This window comes from Bos javanicus, chromosome X, assembly GCF_032452875.1.
Source record: "Bos javanicus breed banteng chromosome X, ARS-OSU_banteng_1.0, whole genome shotgun sequence".
Lineage (NCBI taxonomy): Eukaryota > Metazoa > Chordata > Mammalia > Artiodactyla > Bovidae > Bos > Bos javanicus.
In genome coordinates, this window is record NC_083897.1 from 122597777 (window position 1) to 122622226 (window position 24450).

A 24450-nucleotide genomic window follows, 5' to 3' on the forward strand; every position below is an offset into this window, starting at 1 on the left:
ACGTAAGGAGTGTTGGGTGGGAGTTCTGAGAAGGCTGCTCAAAGAACTGACTTGGCTGAGAAGTGCAACCTTTGGACTCTTCAGCCTTTTCTGTGTCCTGTAGTCTGTGAAGCCTTAAAGGAGCTTGTGCGGTCACTTTGGACCACAATGTGACCTTGAGGGTCACTGTTGATGACTCTGTCAAATTAAATGTCTATTCTGTTTAAGCCACTGTTACTTTTGGTTTCCATTTCTCTCAGTTCAGCCATTTCCTATCTATGAAGAGTACCTGTGCATGTAGCCTTATTTGGAAATAAGATCTTGGCAGATAAAATCAAGTTAAGGTGAGATCATACAGTGGGCCCTAATCCAGCATGACTATATCCTTATAAGAAGAAGAAAAGAGACACAACTATGACAGCAGAGACTGCGGTGATGCATTTGCCGGCAAAAGAATGCCAGGGATTACCAGAAGCTAGAAGAGGCAAGGAATGATCCTCCTCTACAGGTTTCAGAGAGGGAGAGTCCCCTATGATGCCTGGATATCAAACTTCTAGCTAGCCTCCAGAACTGTGAAACAGGAAATTTCTGTTGTTTTAAGCCACTCACAGTTTGAGGTACTTCATTATAGCATCCCTAGGAAACTAATACAGTACTAATGGAGTCTTACATTAGGTAAAAATAAACCACTTGCATCTCAGAAAACCTGATAAGGCATGGCTTAGCAATTGTATGTGCCAAGAAATTATGTGTTTGAGTACACAGAACGTGCAAAATGAATCAATGCTGTGAATATGGATGTCAAGAAAGTTAATGCAACCCCAAAAAGACTTCACAGAAATTTACTACCTAGAAAAAGCTGGTAGCGGCAGGTTTATTCTGCTCCATACTAGTCCTAATGAGAGCTATCCAACAGCTGCATGCAATTTGGGGCTAATCATTTTATCAGGCTATAAACCCTGGACTAGGATCATTATTCTGAAAGCAAAGCACTAGAGAAATGGTTGAAGATCTAAAGATACTTGGCCTAGCAGGGAAAAGCTTAGGAAGACAGCTACCTTCAAGTATCTAAAAGGTTCTCAGACAACAGGCAAAGAGTAGGTGCTTACTGAAAGCAGGAAAAAGGAAGGATCAGTCTAGCCTTGTATAGCACCATTTAGCTAAACTAGGACCAACAAGGGAGACATATGACATAGATTGAGACCAAACACAAGATCTATCTAAGTAATAAAAATAAACTTCAAAAGCATATTGAAAGAAGCAACTCAAATGTTCATGAACAGATAAATGGATAAATACATTGTGGTATATCTACTCAATGAATTATTATTATAAAAAGTAATGAAGTACTGACACAGGTTATAACTTGGATCAAACTCAGAAACATTATGCTAAGTGAAAAAAGCCAGGTACAGAATGTCACATAATGTATGGTTTCATTTATATGAAATATCCAACCTAGGTAAATCCATAGAGACAGAAAGCAGATTAGTTGTTTCCAGTAGCCAAAAGAATGGGAAGGAAAAAGGAGTGACTGCCTAACAAATACAGGGTTTTTGCTGGGGGCGGGGGCGGCGGGGGGGGGGGGGGGGCGGCGGTGAAAATGTTTTGGAACTAGACAGAGGTGGTGATCACTTAACACTGTGGATGCACTAAATGCCACTATATTATTCACTTTAAGATGGTTAATTCTGTCATGTGAATTTCATCTCAATAATTTTTTTTAAAATAGAAAAATACTATACTGAAAGGAAGGCTAGTATCTGCTTCATGGCAGGCAAGTCTGTATGTAGAATTTAGCAAAGTGTTAGTCGATCAGTCATGTCCAACTTTCGCAACCCCATGGACGGTAGCCCACCAGGCTCCTCAGTTCACGGAATTTTCCAGGCAAGAATACTAGAGTGGGTAGCCATTCCCTTCTCTAGGAGATCTTCCCAACCAAGGGATCGAACCCAGATCTCCTACTCTGCAGGCAGATTCTTTACCATCTGAGCCGCCAGAGAAGCCCAAAACTCTGCATCAAAAAACAAGCACAGGAAAATCAGAGCAGAGATTTCCAAAGGCTCCTTCATGATAAAAGCCCATTGTCTACTGGAGGGTAACCAATGACTCAGTACAGCTGTTTGAGACTTTCCATCATAGTCCCAAGTTTCTCTTCCTGTACAGCTTATGATTACTTCCTTAAGAGACCACAACTGTTTTCATCTTACACAGAAACAAGACATTGTCCCACATAGCCTGGCAACATTCACACTGTCTTTAACTTACTTTTTAAATCAATAATCCATCAGCCACAGCCATAATGAAATTGTAACATACAATGATCACAAGTTCAGTATTTATCCTCTCCCATGAAGGCCAAAGTCCTACATGGTACAAACGTTCTGTTATAAAAGATTTTAACAATTCTACAATTAAGGATAACGTGAGAAACACTAGGGGTGTCCCACAGTAGGACCAGAAGTCATTTTAGTGCTTTCCTCATAAGAGGCCTTTAAGAAATTTAGTTGAATAAACCAAACTCTGCCACAGTGCTCCTACCCCGCCCCTCTCCCAGCCAGGAGTAGCAAGTGGGTCACATGTAGATATCTTCTCATCTCCACATCAAGAATGGCAATGTTAATGAGAAAAAGTTTAACTTGGTTTCAATCTCAGTTCTAATTAGAAAACAAAACCAAACTAATGCTTTATTTTTGGTTAATTATGTAATATAGGATCCCCTGTGTGTTTGGATCACAGCCATACAGACTTGACCACCTTAATAAGTCAAAAAACCACATCCTTAAAATAAATATATATTAAAATAATTATTCACTAACTTGGATAAGTCTTATCTCTATCATCAGTGTGAAAAAAGGTTCTATTCACTTGGGAACTTACACATACAGTGGAGTTTTCATTCCTGTATTTATTTGCACTTTCTATGTGCAGAGAATGCCCAGAGAGTACATTTCTAATAATCATAAATTTGTATACTGTTAAATTGCCATGAACGTGAAAAATCTTAACCGATTTCTTTATTTCGGTTTTTTTTTTTTTTTTTTTAAGGTATCTAAGAGAGACATGTCTAAAACCCTGGGAACAAAACCGTCCCAACTTTCTTTCTCATAACTCTGGCAAGAGGAGCCAGAAGAAGAGCCCACTCTCAAATCCCAAGTCAATTCTGGGAAGTACTCAAGCCAACTACAACACAGGACTGAATGAGAGTAGATTTATTATGTGAAGATCAGATTGGCACAGTAAGAGGTAAGTATTATACCATCAAACTTGACAATGTATTTAAAGTCCTCACTAGTTAAGCATTAGGAAAGTCTAATGTTTATGCCCGTACAGATATTTACAAATGCCTAATTCTGTCCACAGATATCGATTTTATATAATACATGTAATGCAATCCTAAGCTAGCTTTATAAATAAGGAAATGTTCTGTTCGTTGCTATGGCCCTAGTCCCTAGCAAAGTGCCTAGGGTATAATAAGTGTTCAATAAATTATTATTAAATGAAGGTAATGCATGACTGACACACAATAACCCAGAACTTAAGAACCAGATAAGCATAATCCTGCAAAATAGATCCTCTGGAAAACTCTATAGTAACTACAATGATCTTGCCCATAGCATCACTGATTCTGGAGCCGCTTTAGAATGATCTCTAAAAAGATATAGCTTTTTCTTTCTATTAGGAAAGCCCAGGAACATCATAAACATATTAAGAGATTTCCTACTCATCACTAGTAACTGAAAATGAACTGAAGAGGAGTAGGCTCAGTCCCACTGTTAAGGTCCCTGCAAGGAATGGCAAAGAGCAAGATCACCAACCAGGATGCTCTCGACCTCCAGTTATTCCAGGGGGTCATGTTCTGAGCAGCAACATGGCCTGAGGAGCTCATCACCCCTGAGTAGTTGGTAAATGCCTACCTAACATGCTCCCATTTTGAGGACAAGAAAATGAAGGGAAAAAATACTTCAAAATGTGTGTGTTGGTTCACTCATTTAAAAAAGGATCATAAATGATAAAAGATAACCTGATGTATTAAACCACTACCAATAACATCATCAACACTTACTGGAAAGTTACCGATCTACTAGCTGCACATTTTCCTTGTACTTTCTGTCACCAAGAATGGAATCCTAAGATTGGCTGACTTTCTAAGAAGTAATTCAGTTTTCATTGAACATGATTTGATGAGCTAGATGTTTAAAAAATCTCAAAGGCAGCATCGGTTCATGAAGCAAGGTGATTCCCCTGGAGTCTACAACTGGATTGATGACTCACACTAAATATATACATACTTTTGTTCTCTTTCTGCACATGCTGATACAAGTCATAAGATGAGACTGACGTAAAAAGAATTCGCTACAACTAATTCTCACTTATGTGCTCCATATTTAAAAAAAAAATCTAAAATCTACTTTGCTAATTAGCAAAGACATACTAAAAGTAAGACAAGGAACATTTTATACCTATCAAATTAGTTAAAAATAAATTAATGATAATTGCACAAATGCTGCAAAGGTAGTGGTAAAACTGGCACCTAAGTTGGGATAATCCATTTAGAAAGCAATATGGCAACATGAATCATGTCTACATTAAATTTATGCACTTGGATGTGTACTGTTGATAAATATTTCAAATAATAAATAATTTAAGCAGGAAATCATTCATCACAATTTTCTAGTAAAGGGATAGTAAAAGTAGCCTAAATTGTCCAATGAAAGGAATGGTTAAATTTGTGTTTAGAAGTTTAGTATGAAAATTAAATAGCAACAGAGACAGATGTTCAACAAAAGATAAACATGATATAAAAGCATATCTTCATTATGACTGAAACCACATAAAAATACATATGGATATGCATAAGAACAAGGGAATATACAATGGTGGCAGCCACTTGTAATTCTTGTTAAATTCTGTTAAGTGATACATTAAAATATTTTCCTAAAACTAGCCTGTGTATCAACTCTTTTCAGTGAAAAGATCTGAAGTCAAAATTTGGTTAAAACTGGTCTATGAGTTAAAAAATAAGTAAATAAGCAACAAGCTTCCTATTCTCACCCTTCTCACCCAGATCATTACAAATCCTTGGACCAGAAAACTCTGGGAAAGTGAGGCACGTAACAGTCCTGTATCAGTGAAGTAGACCGCACCTTATCATTTTACAGGTTGTGTGACAGTCTACAGTAAGTCCTGTTTAACCTTGACTAACTGACATGAGTTTGAGTGAACTCTGGGAGTTGGTGATGGACAGGGAGGCCTGGCGTGCTGCGATTCATGGGGTCGTGAAGAGTCGGACACGACTGAACGACTGAACTGAACTGAACTCAGAGTTGGCTTGAATTACTTGATCACAAAATCCGCTTTGCCTGGAAGACCTTCAAATACCCCTCTCCCCACAGCGTAGCAAATGCTGCTTGGGTCCATGATGTTCACAGTGGGTGACAGAGGGACGGCACCTTAATTACCAGGAAAGTGCTTCCAGACTGTGTGCTCACCAGATGGGAGTCACTGAGAGTCTATGTACTGAGGCGAGAAAAGGTTTGAGAACTATCCCTCTGTGCTGCTACTCAGAAACAATGAATTCCATAAAAATCAAATCAGCCCTTTATAGTACAGGTTTGGGAGGTTTCTTGGCCTTTGCAAAAGGGGTTCTGATCTACTCTGAAGGTAACAGCAGCTTCTACAAAAGTTATCTCGTCTCTGTAATTAAAAAGTGGTAACCAAAGACATCTGAGTAACCCATATGAGAACTAATCAGTTTCTCTTTTAGATATAAAAATATACTGTTCATAATGTGAAAATTAAAGCATGTATCTTTTTGAAGTCTGGATATTTTCTTAAATACATGTGTGTGGTAGTAGGGTATCACCACAGGGTATATACCAAATATCCACTTCCCAGAACTAAGGTACAAGCTAACATCCCCATGCCCCGAGCACGAGGTGACCATTACCTCTAGTCGAAGTGTAGCTTTCATGCAGACTTGGCAAAGGGGTCCATTTCGGGAGAACTGAAGGGGAAGGTGCCGAGTTCGATTTCGACATGTGGGCTCTTCACAAATCAACCAGCCCTGGAGAGACAAAGAGAATGCTTCAGTCCTATCACCACCATCAACCAGTACAAATAAAAACCCTTTTGTGATCAAGATAAGACTTATCGTGATCAAGGTAGATTCATGTCACCCAATAGATTCTGAAATAGCTCCCTACCCGTCTTTCCTGTCATGTTAATTTGATCTATGTGCCAAACATAAAAATTAGGAAACTCATAATAAAGTTTGAAAAAAAAAAAAAAAAAGATCACATGAGACATTAGTTTCTTTACTTAAAAGATATCCTCCTGCCACCTAATATATCAAAACCTCCCAATAAAAACTCATATGATTACATGCAGAATGTAAACTGATGGGTTTTAGTTCAGTAGGCTGCTTATTTAACTTCTATGCAGAGTACATCATGAGAAATGCTGGGCTGGAAGAAGCACAAGCTGGAATCAAGATTGCCGGGAGAAATATCAATAACCTCAGATATGCAGATGACACCACCCTTATGGCAGAAAGTGAAGAGGAACTAAAAAGCCTCTTGATGAAAGTGAAAGAGGAGAGTGAAAAAGTTGGCTTAAAGCTCAACATTCAGAAAACGAAGATCATGGCATCTGGTCCCATCACTTCTTGGGAAATAGATGGGCAAACAGTGTCAGACTTTATTTTTCGGGCTCCAAAATCACTGCAGATGGTGACTGCAGCTATGAAATTAAAAGACGCTTACTCCTTGGAAGGAAAGTTATGACCAACCTAGATAGCATATTGAAAAGCAGAGACATTACTTTGCCAACAAAGGTCCATCCAGTCAAGGCTATGGTTTTTCCAGTGGTCATGTATGGATGTGAGAGTTGGACTGTGAAGAAAGCTGAGCACTGAAGAATTGATGCTTTTGAACTGTGGTGTTGGAGAAGACTCTTGAGAGTCCCTTGGACTGCAAGGTGGTCCAACCAGTCCATTCTAAAGGAGATCAGTCCTGGGTGTTCACTGGAAGGACTGATGCTAAAGCTGAAACTCCAATACTTTGGCCACCTCATGCGAAGAATTGACTCATTGGAAAAGACCCTGATGCTGGGAGGGATTGAGGGCAGGAGGAGAAGGGGACGACCGAGGATGAGATGGCTGGATGGCATCACTGACTCGATGGACATGAGTTTGAGTGAACTCCGGGAGTTGGTGATGGACAGGGAGGCCTGGCATGCTGCGATTCATGGGGTTGCAAACAGTGGGACACGACTGAGCAACTGAACTGAAATGAAAGGCCATTACCAAAGTAAAGAATATACTGAGTAGAAATGAATGACTTTCCCAACAGCTGACTACTTAATTGCTCTGATCAGTTTCCTTCTCCATAGAATGGGCACAATAATAACACTTTGTTTATAGGTTTGTTGTAATGATGGGATACATTTAAAGTGCCTACAACTACCTTTGACATAAAAGAAACACTTAAAAATGTAAGCAATTATCTCCTTTTTAATGAAAACAGATTCTTTTATGCATGTTCCCTGGAGGCATAAAATTGGCTGCAAAGTTTTCAAGGACAACTTCAACCGACCACTCTTTTCTAGTAGTTTCAAACAGCCATTGCCCACTCCCTGGCCTTTAAAATCCTCCTCTTCTCTCACTTTCTTTCTTCAGGTACTTTCTCTCACAGTCCTTGTTTAAATTTTCTCATACAGATGTGGTAACAACATATCTGTTAACTTAAATGAGGTCTATGTTTGCTATAAAACTTAACTGTTAAACACAGAATTCTTCAAGACTTCACATGTGGGGTTGAGCAAAGTTCTGGTATTCTTATGAAGGCACTAGGGCCTGTGGGCTTTAGTGCTACATGTATTAGGCATTAGAGCCCTAAGGCAAATGAGGGTGAAACACTAGGGGATAAAGGTGAACAAGGTATGCTCCCTTGTTGCATGGGGTCCCCACCTGGGAAGCTGTGAGTAGGGACCCAACTATATTTGGGTGTTGGAGTATTTGGTGAAGTGGAACTTCTGAACTGGTCTTCAGGAGTAAGTAGAGGTTTAGTAGGTGGAGGAGGCAGGGAAGACAACTTAGGCAGAGAGAAAATGTGCACAAGAGTGAAGAGAGAATGGTGTGTGATATGACTGAGATACAATGAAGAAAAGGATCAATGACATGTTTAACCATACTCCCTGTTTCGAAACTGAGCAACCTCAGTTTCAGAAAAGGCCAACGCCTTTTCTCCCCAGATAAGAGCAGTATATAGACAAATATTGCTGAATTACTTTAGGGACTTTCATCTGTCGCTTATTAAGGTTGTCACGTGGCATTAGTCCAAAGCTGCAGGATGTCCCCGCTCAGTGTTCTGTTGAGTGACCTCAATCTTCTTCTTGGAAGTAGCTACAACCTAACTCAAGGCAAAGTGCCCAGAATCAGTTCTTCCAGCTTATTATGGCTTTCACACCAGAGAAAGGACACTGTAGAACTTTCTGACTCAAATAAAAGATGCTGCCTTTAAAGCATATTAAAATTCATCTAGACAATACATTCAGAATATACTTTACTCCCACCTTCAGTAGGAACATCAACTTTTCAGGTAGAGAGTCTCAAGGAATCCTTATGAAATCTTTAAAATATACCAGAATTGTATTAAATACTGTGGGAAATAGGCAAAGAGTCCCCAGGTATACAGTTTCAGGAAGTTATAATCTAAATAGGAAAGCAAGATCCACATACACAAAAACAAAACAGCAATTCGCTATGGTATGGTTTTAAGAACCGCCTTGCACAGTACCAACTAAAACGACAAAGAGAAGAGATTCAGTCGTGTGGATTCTACCGATCTGAGACATACAGCTACTACCATAGCAAAAGACCCTGAACTAGAAAAGAGAATCAGTGGTTCTTAGTCATAGGCAACTCTTTCAATTCCTAGGGCCTATTACCAATGTTCTTGATCTGAGGATACATTTTAAGAGTTCTGAAACTCAGATGCCTTTACAAATAACATGTATTTGTTCCCTCCAAAAAAGCCGTTAAGAGTGCAGCTCAAAATTGATGATCCCCCAGAATTAAAGAAAAAATATACTTTGGTTTAGCATGTTCCAGGCATGGGGGAGACAGAGGGATAATGGGATTGACAGCAACAGCTGGTAGTACATTTTAAATGTAGCTTATAAAACAAAAGGTGAGACTAGTTGTTTCTGGATGTACCCTACATGGGTTTGGGCCTAAATGCATATTAATAAAGGAAAAGTAGCATTCAAGGGAAATGATGTATGAAAAATACAAGAATGAACCACCCATTCATCATTTATTTGGATTTCTGACACTACATTTGCTACCTGAGACTTTACACACTTGGAAACACTTATCAGTTAATAGTCACAACCACAGTTGTAATTCATTCAATTCTTAACAAAATTTTTTAAAAAGCAAGCAGGTAAGTCAATTATCATGTTTTGAGACAATAAAGTATTGAGTACCAGAATACAACCCAGAGTTACAATTATTTTTTAATCTTTTAAATACAATGTTCAAAAAGCTACAGTTCTTTCCAGGTGTTTTTGAAACTTGATTTCATCAATTTACCACAACTTCATGACTCACCAGGTGAGCTGCCATCCAGGGAGATGCTAAATTGTCACCTCACCTGTTTCAAAAGCAAACACCCAACTCTATCTCTGACAGAGTTACTAACTAAATGTCCTTTCAAATCATATAGAAAACAGATAATATAATTTGTCTAGACTTCCTACCAGTTATAATTAACATTAAAGAGGTCTTTTCTTCTTTGTCACCTCTCTATTCAGTACTTATTTGGGTTTGTTTGTACTTACTATCTGTTAATCTACCTTTACAAATGACAACAATAACTGGTGCTATTATGCATGGAAATTAAACATGCTGATAACTGTGTGAAGGGAACTGGGGCTGAAAAAAAATATTAGAAGCCTGTAACTCTTTATGCCTATTGTTTTATTTTAATAATTAAGCTTTGGTCATGGTGCATTTTAAATAAAACTCTTTAATGGGGGAAAGAGGCCCCAATTATATTTAAAATATGCTTTGCTTCCATTCAGTTTTGTCAAGTACATTTGGTTAACCCTTTGTTCCCCCAGCAAATATTGACTGACTGTGCTAAATATACCCTTCAAGGAACATTTGAGCTGTTAAAAATAAATATGTCAGATTTTTGAAAATATTCCATGATGAAGCAAATCTTACAATATCTCACGGCATTTTGCCTCCCATAGGTGATAAAAGCAAAAGAAAATACCAATGTTGTATAAAATCTCTTTGAAGTAACACAAGGGCAAAAATAAACTTATTTTCATTTCCCATGTTGGGAAATATGCAGCCCAAAGGTACATTGCCAAATCAGTGAAGGAAAAAGAAAATTTAATAATGTGTAGCTTTTTGAAAGTCCAACCTATAAAAAGGTTTGGCTTAAAAAAAAAAAAAAAAAACCCAGAACCACTCTGAGGATGTCTGCCATCCAAATATGTCATCTTATTATGCAATACCATGTGTAAATGCCAAATTGTCATAACCAAGCAGAATAGGGTCATTAAGTTTTCAGATGGCTACTTTAAACATGTTTATAAGTAGAGGGTTCAAAAGAGGTGAAGCTAGCCTGTCCCAGGGCAAAACAAACTTTTATCAAAACATGCAAAACTCTTATCACCTGTTGCTTTAGTCTCAGCATCACTAATACCTTGAAATCATTGTGTATGAAATTGTGTTAAATGCTGATTGGTTCTGATTGCTAAATTATATTTCTGAGGCCTCAACAAAAATGGTTTCTGTCTTCATATGCTAAAAAGGGATCGATTTCCACTTGTAGCTGAGGCATTCCTAACAGTTGCACCTTAAACACAAATTGCTATTAATTCGTGTACATCTCTATTTTTAGAAGGATGCACACACAAAAAATCACCCACACCCAGAAATGTGGTGCATAAAAGGCATTCAAAACTATCTTTCGAAGAAAATAAATGAATAGAAGCAATAAAATAAAAAATGCACAGGATCAGGTTTATGGAAAATAATAGGGGTCTAAAAGTCACAGTAGAAAAAAAATTTATAGTAGTTTTCATACTCTTTAATCAAATATATGGGGTCCTTCGCCCATTTCCAGTCAGTCACCAAATCTGTCCATTGGCCTTATAGTCCCATTATCACCAACCACACTTGAACCTAGACCTCAATGATGATCTACTGTGGTAGCCTGTGCCAGGTTTCCCTGACTCCATACTCTCCCACAGCCAATGCACAGCCTTTCCAAGTAGCTTTCCAAGACCTCTCTACTCCCATCCTCCAGTTGTATACCTTCCTATACCACGCTTTGGTCCCATTCCTCCTTTCTCACTATTTGTCCCATAGTGCTGGCTTTCTGTCATCATCACTTTTTGCCTATTGCCAACTCCCTGTTCCTGCTCGTGCCACAGAACCTCTGCGTAAAGTGCCCATTCACTCAGCATCACTTACATTCCTTGCCTGTAAAATTTCCCCAACCCTCAGGGACTTCTTCTTCTAGTCCAGCAGCCACTGAACAGACCCTGCTATGCACTGTCCTGGAACCATCTTATCTTACCTTCCTAACTGGATGGTCAGGCCCTTGGGGAATGACTCGTTTTGGATATGGTAGTGTCTTACCCAGTCTCTAGCACAAAATGTTTACACTCAATGAAGAAAACTGAACAGGTATGAAAAAGTGCACTTGAGCGTGGTCTCTCCCCTCCGACTTATTAATAGGTGATTTTGTACAAAGGGGCCAAACTGCTCTCTAAGCCTCAGTTTCCTCATCTATGATACCAGAGGTAATAATGATTACCCTATTAGAGTTGCTCAGAGGACCGAATAAGAAAGCCCACACAAATGTTCAGTAAGTGTCAACTATTATCGTTTTTCTCCAGTACTGGGGGACATCAGTGCTGTACTTATAGCTGACAACTCACTATTCTAACCAGGAGAGAACCTGGTCAGTTTCCACCTGATGTTATCCCCAAATGGAGAACTACAAAGAGGGCTAATTGGTTAAGATTACACAGAGCTGCTTCTCAACTTGACTGCAAAATAGTACAACTATGCCATCAACACAAGTAAAATTTCTGTTTTTCCTAATAAAACTATACTGGATTTGAAGTTATAGATGGCAGAACAGACAGTAAGGAAAGTGCTTTATTTAGGGATGCACACAGATTCAAGAGACAACAGAACACTACTGCAGTGACGTATGATTTATTTAAAACTGTAATGGCTCTCCAGGAGTGCAGTGACAGGGTCACAGGGCGAGGTCTGCCAGCATGCATGCTCTTACAGAGTTCATCATATCATTACTATTTTTCTATAATGGCTGTTAACTGTTCCTCTCCCCAAACTATATGCACTTTGAGAATACCAGACACTCTTTTCACCCAAAACCATTTATAAATGTTCTGGAGTTCCCTTATGGTCACATTTTTCTGTCACAGAATTATTCCCAGTGTAAAATGGGTCTTCTTATAGACAGTGCACAGTATGGGCCCACAGCTGCTTTTGAAGAATGACATGTTATGATTTGGGATTTCCAGAAATATCAAAAAACAAATTGCTTTCTGACCCACATTTGCACCCAAAACTGGGAGAAAATTTTCCTAAGATCTCTAGGGGAAGTTTTAACATGAACATAATTTTACTTTTAAAGTTAAATCTTCTACACTGCAGCATCCTGGCACATCAGAGTGATTATTAAGTCTCAGAGAGGTGCCAGAGCAGATGAAAGAGCAAATCAGGAAAAATATACACATACACTATTCACCAAAGTTAATACAAAAATATTTTTAAACAAAATTATCAAACAAAAGAGAAGTAGAAAATGCCTCATCGGTCAATGTAAGAATTTTAAATATTATTAAAATTGATTTTTAAAGTAAAACATCTCTTTAAGTGAACAGTCACATGTCATTTCATCCAAGTTATTTGAAACTTATTGATCTTATCATTTGTGCAAGGACCAGACTCTGCCATCAGTTTGCTGAAAGGATAATGGAGCAGTCCCAAACTGTTATGATAGGTTAGATGCAAACAGTGGTCCTCATTTAGACACATAGAATAGCACTACAAGTGGACAAATTCCAACCTCAGCAATTGTATATTACATGATAAATTAGCAAGCTGTTCTGCTTTGCTTCGCATCAAATCCAATACCATAGTCTTGTTATTTTAATTTGCAATCAGAGGATGAACATCAGAAGATGTACCTGAGGCACATTAGAGAGCCCCATGGAAGCCATATTCCTCTGCTATGCTGTGAGCAGAGAAAGCCAACAATTACCAGCAATTTTATTTTACCACCGTAGGACAATACTAGAACAGTTAAAATCGTCTCCGTGCAAGCAACCAGGGAAAATATACTTAAAATGACTTTATGTGGAAAATTACATTTTGGGGGAAAAAAGTTCAATGGAGGACATGTATCTTTCTGTATGGGCAGCTAAAATCTCTCTTAGTATATTCAAGTCTATTCTATAAAATGCTCTCTCTATTTATCCAACTGAAAAGCAAGCTACATTCTTAGGCTATAATAGGTCACAACTAAGTACACAGTACCTTGCTTCAGGAATAATTTTGCTTTGTCTGTCAACTGTCAACAAAGCACAAAGAGCTCATGCAACCCAGCCATGTACTGTGGATGTTAGAGATCTAACAAAATACAAATAGTAAGAACACAAGATTTCCACGCTGCCCTGCTTTCACTTTACAAGAGAAATTGAAAGCATTTTCCTCTCCACATTCCATTAATCTCTATTGTATTACAAATTTTTTCATAAAACACTCTTTTCCCTATGTGAAGCTACAAGTGACTTGGGGATGTAATATTCCAACCATGATGAATGTCCGACTTTCTAACACGAATGGTTATAAATGGATGTGTCAGTTAAGGCATATAGTTATTTCAACAGGGAAAAAAGAAAGAATCAAATGGAATGAGATGGAAAAATGGCTACTCTGATGCTTACATTAATGCTTTAGTGATGAGGCCGCTAATAAAAATTGTTCATTGTTTCCAACATGGCTCTTACCCTTCAAGTCCTCGCTCTTGAAAAAACATCACCTTAGGTATGTGCACATACTAACAAGCTTCAAAAGTTAACTAACTCAAGGCTTAGTTTCATCAATATGTACACAGAAAAAAAGACTGGAAGGAAATACTCTAAAAAGCTATCCATGATTATCTTTAGATAGTTTTTTCTGTTTCTATATTTTGTAAATTATCTACCAGTACATATTGTTTTTATAATCAGAAAACTATTATTAATGAGGGAACAGACAGTTTTACCAAGAGTATTCTGTATAACTGAACCACTAACACATCTGAAAAATATTTTGAGCTATAATAAGCGTTTGGTTGTTCCCAAATTTTCAGAGAATGGGCTTATGGGATAAAAAGGCATATGAAAAAAATTTTTCTTCACTCTATCAGATATTTCAAGAATAGGTTAATTTAAGTACATAAGCAGCTTCCAAGCAGAATGGCAGGGCATGTATTATTAGTATTAGACGTATATATGAAATTAAGCTATTCACTATAATGCACACAGCCTTCCACGGAATATGATTTTAATACTTTCCTTTATGACGCTGCATCTTCAAAGGTAGGTAATAAATCAGTTTTAAAGAAAGGTGCTTTGTTTCCCAGACCCCCTCCCCTGTCTTTATTCAGTGTACACATGGATCAGCTCAGATGTCCAGGGTAGGAACTGATTAAAAAATTCAATCAGGAAGGCATGTCTAGAAATTTATCACTAGCAGAGTTTCTTTTCTTTGCTCAAGTCTAGCTAAAAGCAAATTTTATTGTTTGTTTGTTTGCAAGCTAGTATTTACTGGTATGAGTTAATGAGGTACTCCTGGGTACTGCAAAACGTGTTAAAACTGAACTATATGCAATTGCCTCAAAGGGCACCTTAAAATCAGAGTGAACTTCAAACCATCACCCGGCAATATTTGTTCATTTAACTTTAATTATATTCTCCTTGAGAATGGTACTAATGAAACTGAATATCTTTCATGGTTTCGAAGGACCATTTGAATAGTCTGTAAACAGAACTAAGGGTAGACAAGAGATCTGGCTGAGCCAGGGGGTTGCTAGGTGATGTAGAATGTAAACCCACAAACTTGTTAAGGTTTGCTTTGCTTTCATGCCACTTTCACACACTCTCAAAAGTTTTAAGAATTGATTTTTCAGGTGGCCATTAAACCCCTCCTCCTTCAAATTCTCCCCCAGATGCTCTGCCGGATTCAGAAGAGATGAAATCCATCTGACCTTTGGCTGTAACCTGGGAAACTTTTGCTTTTACATAAACATAGGATCATGTATTTTATTACTGCCCATCACTGAAGAAGCAAATCCACAAAAGTGGATTTCCAAATTTCAAACTGACATGTCTAATCTTTTCTTATTCATCTTGTAATAAAATGAAGATTTCTTTTGAGAGAAAAAAAATTGTGATCACAGCGTAGAGGGATTCAGGGCACAAAACCCACACCACCATGGCAAATACCTAAGCACAGATTACCATCGTGACAGACCTCTCAGTTTAGTCCCTGGAGGCTCTCTTCTGGCCTATACACTAGATCTCACTGCCTGTGAGGCTTCTCTCTGCTGCCCACTCCCCCAAGCTCCTTTTTAAGTAGCTGATCAGAGATTGTCCAGTAAGAGCACTTTATTAGATCATCAGCCAGAGGGGTTCACAAGTACTGAGAGCAATGGGCTCAAATGCGGCACATCAGTTTTAATAGACCAGGGGCTACTAGTAAACTGCAGATACTGCTGAGAACTTTCCATGCACTGAACTCTTGAAAAAGCACCGTCTCTCCAGCTTAAATGCAGCTGCCTCTTTCAATGCCGCAAATGGGTAAATTTGACAAAAAAGCCACCATTAAGACTACATGAAAGGCTCAAGACAACATCCTTTCAATGCTTTGTACTTCAGTAATCAGATGTACTTACTCACCCCCTCCCCCAAACCCGATCAAGAACTATTTCTGAATGGTAGGAAATAATTCCACTTTGTACATCTTTTAGTTAATCAAGACTTTCTATTCAGCAATTTGACCTTTTGTTCAAAACAGGATTATCAGTTTTTTCGCCAGTTACCAAGGGCGACTCGCATGGTGAACATAATTGCAATAATTTGCAAAACACCATGGCAACCCACATTACAACTAGGTAAATACTGGGCTTTTGTGCTACATTGTTATTTTCAGAGATGCTGAAGTCAAAGAACGAATGACAAATGAACACAAAATTTATATTTGCTTTGTCTCAAAAGAGAAGAAAATTGATAACAAGAATTGGGGGGAAACCGACTACAGCTGTAATTTCTAACTTGATTAATTAGGATGGTAACAGTCCTTAACAGTATATTCAACAAACAGCCCTGACTTCGTCTCTCCACCCACCTCTCTCTATACCACTACCAGTATCCCCCCCAACCCAGACAAATTTTTTCAGCTTGGAGAACAAACATCCCCCATTTGCTCTTTTCTTCAACTTAATGGAATCCTTAATTGCAGAATATTGTTCTCCTGCTCTTCATGGCAATGAAAACGGAGAGAAACGAGGACAGAGTGCCAGGGCAGACAGGGAACTACAGTCAGTTTTTTCCTGCCTCTTTTGGACACCCCAGGCCCAATGATGAGATGGCATTTTTCTGGTATCAGCAGCTGTTTCATAGCAGACAATAAAGTAAAAGCTATTTAGCTTTGCAGAAAAGCTACTTCTTTCCTCTTGGCAATACAAGGTTAAGTCTACACAGTGAAATGAAGTTTCAGAATTTAAATACTAGAACATAATTTGAGAAAATAATAATAATTTTTAAAAAACCATGTATTTTTTTCTATAAAAGAATTATTAACTGTGCTTCTGTCCAAAAAAGCTATTGAAATGCATGTGTTTGGTATTTGGGGAAGATGTTTGACAATAACACCCATGTGTTGAAAACCACTTTAAACTCAGAAAGCCCAATTCACAAAACAATCTAAAAATAGAAACTCACTACTGGGAAATTAATACAAAGATGAATATAATATTTTTCATTAACATGGTCTAGAAAACAGCACTGTCATCTTTTCTGTAATAAATGTGAGGATTAGGAAAGTTATATCAGAATTGTTTTACTCAGGTATGAAAGGCAGGTTTTACTTTATAGTAAGGAGTGGTTTTTTCTAAGAGGCACAAATTCTGCTGTAACACCTAGCTTTTTGAAAATTATCAAAATTGACTATCCCACATAAAATGTAATGTTTGGGGATGAGAAAAGAAAAATACATAAAAAGGGTTTACAGAAGTTATACAGCCAAGATCGCAAAAGATAAGAAGCACGAGATGTACTCTCAACACAGCCCAGCCTGCTTTCTTTCATCTGCTGTTAACAAGGCAGAGGAAAAACAGTCCCTCTAATGATCTGCATATACAATCCTCTTAACTTTTAAAAAATCAAACCAACCTGATACTAAAATGGGTCCATTCTTATTTTGTCAGGGCTGAAAACTCCCAGACAGATTTCTAAGATTCAGCTTACAGAGATCACAATATAACATTCTTCAGAATATGCCTCCAAAATTACAGATACTGTGATTTCTCCCGAGAAGTAGAAATCAAAAGAATGTGACATGTTAACTCCTTCTCAGTCAGTGACAACCTCTTTATACTTGGAAAATATATTTTATTTTTGGCTTAGTTCATTCCAAATTTACCATACCTATATTAAGTGCATTCCTACCTAAAGCTCAAATGTTAAAGAGGAAATGGATCCTTTAATGCCAAATGATAAAGGGTTCAACAAGCCTTCAATGCTTTTTGATCAAATAGACTTGACAACAGATGATAAAGGGGACCTAAAATCATCATGGCACTTGAACCTTTTTTAAGAAACATACATAAATGAAATAATTTATAATCTACCTGGTATTTCTTCATTTACAACATTTTAATTAACATACTTGTTCCCTTCTGTCCCAACCTTTTGTAGTTTCCGTGGCTTTTGTGGTTCCCATGTTTTTTCCCCTCAACTGGATTGGATGCTTCTTGACTTCCATTTGTGAAATGCAACATCTACACTATCAATAAATTACCAAACCCCCAAATCAGGAATGGCAAACACCAAGCCAGCGGACTGCATTCCATCTCCAACTCTATCCTCATGGCTGACACAGGATGAAAAGTGAAAGAAAGTGAAAGTGAAGTCGCTCAGTCGTGTCCGACTCTTTGTGACCCCATGGACTGTAGCCTACCAGGCTCCTCTGTCCATGGGATTTTCCAGGTACAGGATGAAAACTAGCACTCAAAATGAAACCCAGCTGTTCTCCCCACCCTGAATCCTTCTTGCTCCTTCTCAACTCTGGTTGCACAGTGGACTCACCAGGGGAACGCTGCAACACAGATTGCTGGGCGCCACCCCAGAGTTTCTGACTCAGTAGGTCTTGGGGTGGGGCCTGAGAACGTGCATCTCTAACAGGTTCGCAGGAGATACTACGGCTGCTGCTGGTCTCAGGACCACACTGCAAGAACCACCAGTGGTACAGAATGGGCATCAGGATTTTAAAAAGCTCCCCCAAGTGATTCCAATGTGTGGCTACAATTGAGATCCACTGTCTGAGTGATTCTCATTCTCTCTTGTACAAAACGAACTACTCATTATTATCTTCTGAAGAATAAACTTTATAAACAGGGGCACTAAAAACCCCTCCCTCTCAACTCTTTCTCCTTCAACATTTACTCTTTCTTTAAATACTACTGATGTGATTCTCTCTTTTACTCTTTACTGGTTCTCCATGTGCCATTAGAAATATTAACAAAGCCTAAAGAATTGACCAATTCCTACTTGGTTTACAACATGTATGTAGCTTTAGTAAATTCTTCCCTTAAACCAATAAACAAAGAACCTTACTCTAAGCACTAACAATATAATTCCTACAATATGAACTGTGATTCACTTAGGAATACACAATTTTAGGAGTGCTGGTGAAAATCGTGTATCTGAAACCAAGTGCAATTCCATTTCTGATGTTGACAAGTAATATGAAATACTATATTTGAACCTTAAATTTTAAAGTTGGAAGGAACTAAAGTTCTAAAAAACTCTAGTCTAATCCTTCACATTCTATCTAAAAAAAATGAGGCCCAGGCAAAAGTAAACTCCTTGCACACTGTCAGAGCAATAAGCTGCAGGGCCACCTGGGTTTCTGAACCTCTAGCCAAGTGCTCTTTGCTCTCTGTACCTACTCTGCTTAGTGCATGAGCCAGGAGTCCTATATGGTTCCTGAGCACTTGAAATGTGGCTAGTCTAAACTGAACTGTGCTCCAAGCATAAAATATATGGTAAATTTCAAAGACAGTCCCCAAAAAGGCAATATAAAGTATCCAACTGGTATTTTAAATATTCATTACAAATTGAAATAAGTCAAATATAATGGGTTAAGTAAAATGTATACTGCAACTATCTCTTCCCTTGTTTTTAAAAATACAAAGAAAGTATCATATACAATGTTCTAAATCTTGCTTGTTTCCACTTAAGAGGAAATTCTATAAACATCAATGTTCTTTTTAAGGGTGGCACAGATTTCTTTTGTATGATTGTAATAATTCAATCAGTCAATCCTCATTTGACCAACAATTAGGCTGTTTTCAGCTTCTTATTATTACCAATGATGTTGCAAGAAATATCTTTGTACAGTACCTTTAATAATATCCACAAGTCCTGTACCTCTGTAGAGATACCCAAACTGGAATTGTTGAGTCAAAAGGTATATTCATTTAAAATTTTGACAAGATGTCATCTAACTGTGGTCCAAACAGGGTGTACCAGCTTCCACTCTGATCAATATATGTGAATATTCCTCCCCCCACCTTGCCTATGCTACCTATTTATCTAATTTTTGGATCCCTGTCATTCTGATAGGTGGAAAACAGTATTCCTTTGAATGTCTGAACTTAAGAGTGAGCTTGAATATCTCTACCAACGTTTATAAACCACTTGTATTTCTTCTGAGTTGCCTGTTCGCATCCCTTACCAATTCATTTTTCTACTAGGTTGTTGGTCCTATTCTCTTTGATTTGCCAGAGTGAAGGAAATTTGCCTTTTGTTTGCTACATGGCCAGCAAATATTTTTCCTTCTTCATCATTTCTCTTTTAACTTTATGGGGGTGTGTTTGTATGTGTAATTTTTGCCTTGCATAAATTTTTATTTTTTAATTTGTAGTCAAATTTATCGATATTTTTCTTTTTCAGAATCTGATTTTTGTGCTGTTTCAAAAGCTCTTCCCATTCCAAGATTATTTTTAAAATATCTATTACTTTAACAGTTTACTTTTTTAGGTTTAAGTTTTGACCCATCTGGAATTTGTTCTAGTATAGGGAGCAAGGGAGAAATACAACTGTATTTTTTTCCCCAGATGACTGGGGAAAAAAACCATCTCTTTATGTAATCGTAAATGCAATTTTAGATCTCTGGACTTTCTACATTGGCTCCATCAAAATCAGGAGAGTACCAAAAGATCTTAATTACCCTAAACTCCTCAAATTTTTAATAACCAGCAGGTCATCTTCTTTGTGGGAACTTGTGATTTCTTTTTAAAATAAAGGATGCTTTAAATTTATGGATAAACTTTAGAGAATGATCCTAAACTGCTGAAGAATTCTAGTCAAGAATAGGATATACTTTTCCATTTACAACCTTCATTAGTATTTTACTATTTTAGAGTTTACTTCATATATATATATCTCCAGCACATTTCTTGTTAAGTTTATTTCTAGGTATTTAATCTTCTTAGTGATTACTAGAAATGGTATTTAGTCCTGCCATCATATTTTCTGAGTGTTGTTGGTTTAGATCAAAACTATTGATTTTTAATATTAATTTTGTAACTAGTGACTTTATTAAATTTTTTTGGCCATGCCACACAGCTGAATTCCCTAAATTCTTTTAAGCTATATTAGTTTTTTCGTTGATTTCATTAGGTTTTCAGTGTTTGCATGGATCTGTAGACAATGATAACCTACCTCTTCCTCTTCTAATTCTTATATACTGTTTAATTTCCTTTCTAATTACAATAGTTAATACTTTGAAAACTTGGTATTTGTCAACATTTTCATTGGGCTGCCTCTAGTATCAGATTTCCCAAGAACCTAGGCAGTAGACCCAAAACCTAAGCCATCAAAGGATCTCTGCTACTGGAAAAAACTGTTATTAAAATCACTATAGACCTTTGGCTCAGAAGGCCTAAAATCAACACTTGGGGTGAACTTAAACATTTTAAATGTTGACAAAATACTAAAATGGTTCCTTTTATATTTGGAAAATTAGTCCTCTTAAAAGCTCTCTTCCCTAACACAGTCTTTACTTAACCAATCACTTCTGTCTCTGCCTCTGAAGAAAAAAAAAGTGAACTTAGAGAGATCTCATCTTTGGGGGTCTCAGTCTCTTCTTTCATAAAGAAGGATATTGTATTAGGCTAGATGGTTTTAAGGTCTATTCTGGCAAAAGACTCCTCTAATTCTGTGACATAATTTTAAAAAACAAACATGAGGTTCCCCAGAAGTCTTCATGACGTATCCATGACTGAGGTCAGGAAAATACATATTTCTGTCACAGAAAGTATTTCGTCTTAACTAAATCTCATCATTCTACTACTATTAAGTTATGATTTCATGTTGTTATTGTTTGCATACAACTGCTCTTGGCTGAATACTAAAACTCAATGAATATCTAGAGCAGTCATTCTCAAAGCAGTGCTTGGACCAGCAACATCAGCATCACTTGGGAACAGGCTAGAAAAGCAAATTTTCAGGCCCCATCCTAGACCTAGAATCAGACATTATAAGGGTGGAATCTAACAATCTGTGTTTTAGTAAGTCCTCAGTGGTGTGACTATGATAAGTGGGCATGTATTTATACAAATAAAGTTTAGTAAATCCGGAGGGTAAATGGCATATTCTATTAGCTTGTAAAACACAGAAGCCAGGCTGAGGCAGAATGCTAGCATGATGAAAGAAAGGGATATGTATATAAAAATAGTATTTATATGTATTATATATGTATAAAATACATGTATACATTATATATACATATAAGATAAATGTGTATTATATATTATACATGTATAATATACATGTATTATATTCTATACATATATATTATATTATATATACGATTTTATATATATAAAAAATCAGCTGCTAATCCTGACATCTGCCCATTATGCTACCCCTCTCAAAACACAAAATACTCTATGCACTTTTGAATATTTAGATTACTAAGGATTTGAAGAGATATATTCCCAGGGCCTAACTGCAAAAAGCACAAGGACAGAATTTCTGAAGAAAATATCGTCCACCTTAGCAGATGTTTTCATGTGTTAATGCAAACAGGTTCAAAGCAGTCTTCTTTAGATTCAGCTCCCTAGCTCTCCTGACTGTGTGTGCCGAATCTTCTAACTAGCCCTGAATCTATTCTGATGTCTCACCCATCTGCAGCAAGCCTGACGTGTCTCCCACAAGATGCTGAGATGATCATAGGCAGGCCTGTCTATGCACTAGTCCATTGCCCTACTTCTGATTCCATTCTGGAGTTTAGGAGATGCTGTTGGGAAAAGATTCCTTTCAGCTATTCATCTGATGTTTCACATAAAAGAACTAACAAATCTGACTTTGCTGTGTAAGTACAGTCACTGAGTGTTTCTCCAGGAAAGCAGGAAATGGGGCTGGAGTAGGCTGTTAATTAACTAAATCCAGAGAAGTCTCTATCTAATCAACTCTCCTTCCCTGGGAACATGCTCAGAAGGGCCTGTATATTAGAAGCCAGCAGAGAGACTGACATTTCCACATGTGGGACTCCGAAGTGTCATTAAGGAAAGCCTTTTGCAACAAATTGGGTTTTTAAAAATTTTGTGGAGGACAGAAGGCCTGAGATACTTCACTAACTAGACACAAACCTGGCACACAGTTACCAAACACGCTAAAGCCTCCAGTGTCAAAGTAGTCAAATACCTGAGGTATTTTCCATGCCAATTTGAAAGGATGAAGACTCTCCACTCCACTGCTACATTTACTGCATCACAAGAGAATCAAAGATTACAGAAGGATGTGGGTATAGGTACCTGGAGTTGGGATACAGCTATTCACGTGTCTGGCAAATTGATTCCCTAAGCAGAAAGGATTTGGCCTTTATCCAACCCAGCTTCCATCCTGGCTGCCTACACCAGAAATATCATGACCAAATAGTATTTGAAGTGAACTTTTAAAGAGAAAACACCACCCCTGCCTCAAGAGAGTTGAACTTTTCACACATTTGTACGAATTAAATTTAATGTCAAATAATGAAAACAAACACTTATTAAGGACAAACCACATGCTGGACCTGTATGTAAAATATTTCAATTGTATTTCTGGAGAAATGGATATTTTCATCTGGGAGACCTGGAGTGCAAGAGAGTGATCATGGCTCTAACAGCACTGGAGGCCCAAATGTATGAACATAAAAAATTAAGGGTATTTTGAGGATGGAGGAAAGAAGGGAAGAGGAAGAAGAAAAGGATATAGAAGGGCAGACCAGTCCCTCAGGCCCCAAGGGCTGGGATCTTATCATTCAGCTCTGAATCCCTGTGGCCTGAAGTAACATGTCACACGCTGCAGGAGCTGAAGAAATGTTCTTTCAGTTTTAAACTGATGCAATTAAACTATATGATATCAATTTGGATAGCTGAACACTCTAGCTTCCCTCAGGCTAGACTGCTGGTGAGAATCCACAAGCCATTCCTTTGCAGGAGGTTCTGTGGCAAAACAGCAGAAGCCAACTCAAAACTCCCCCCTTACCTCACTACAGGCCCCTTTCACCTGGGGAGCCGTTGGGTGTGCTCTGCTTGCTTAGATACTGAAAGTAACATCTGCCCTGCCTCTTCCTTGGGGATGACTTTGTAAGCATCATGTGGGACCAATGTCTTAAAACTGCCTGAAAACTGGACTTGTGAACAAGTGCAATTCCCATGTACATGCATTCAGGTCTTCTTTCCTGACAATACACAGCACAGTATTATAAGCTTTTATTCTTGAAGGCATATTTAAAATATTTCATCAGAATGCTGAGAAGTCATTGCCTTATGATGGATTACTCAAGGAGCCATTTTATTTGGGAAGTGGAAAACAGTGTATCTTCTCCATGTCTCTTTGATAACAGAGAACTCAGCCATGATTACACTAATTAAATGCAAATAAATAACCAAAAGGTAAGGTTTCTTGGTTGATGAAAGATAAATCAGTTTTCAGAGAATTCCAAGTCACTGTGACTCTCACCTCCTTTAAAGGTTTCTCAAAGTATACAACTGTGTGAAGTAATGCCATGTCTTAAATTGTTTATCCCCAGATGATTTTCAGTTCCATTGTACAATGAGCAGCTTATGAAATATAAGAGAAATATGTAACCTC

General features: G+C 37.7%; 1 protein-coding gene across 5 annotated transcripts in view; it reads right to left on the reverse strand.

The window, feature by feature from the left end:
- POLA1 (DNA polymerase alpha 1, catalytic subunit) overlaps positions 1 to 24450 on the reverse strand; it is a 295311-nt gene that overhangs the window by 101427 nt on the left and 169434 nt on the right. For all 5 annotated transcript variants that reach the window (XM_061407813.1, XM_061407812.1, XM_061407816.1 and 2 more), the window contains one exon: positions 5930 to 6046. In XM_061407813.1, the coding sequence (XP_061263797.1) occupies positions 5930 to 6046 (117 nt within the window). The remainder of the gene's footprint in view (positions 1 to 5929; positions 6047 to 24450) is intronic.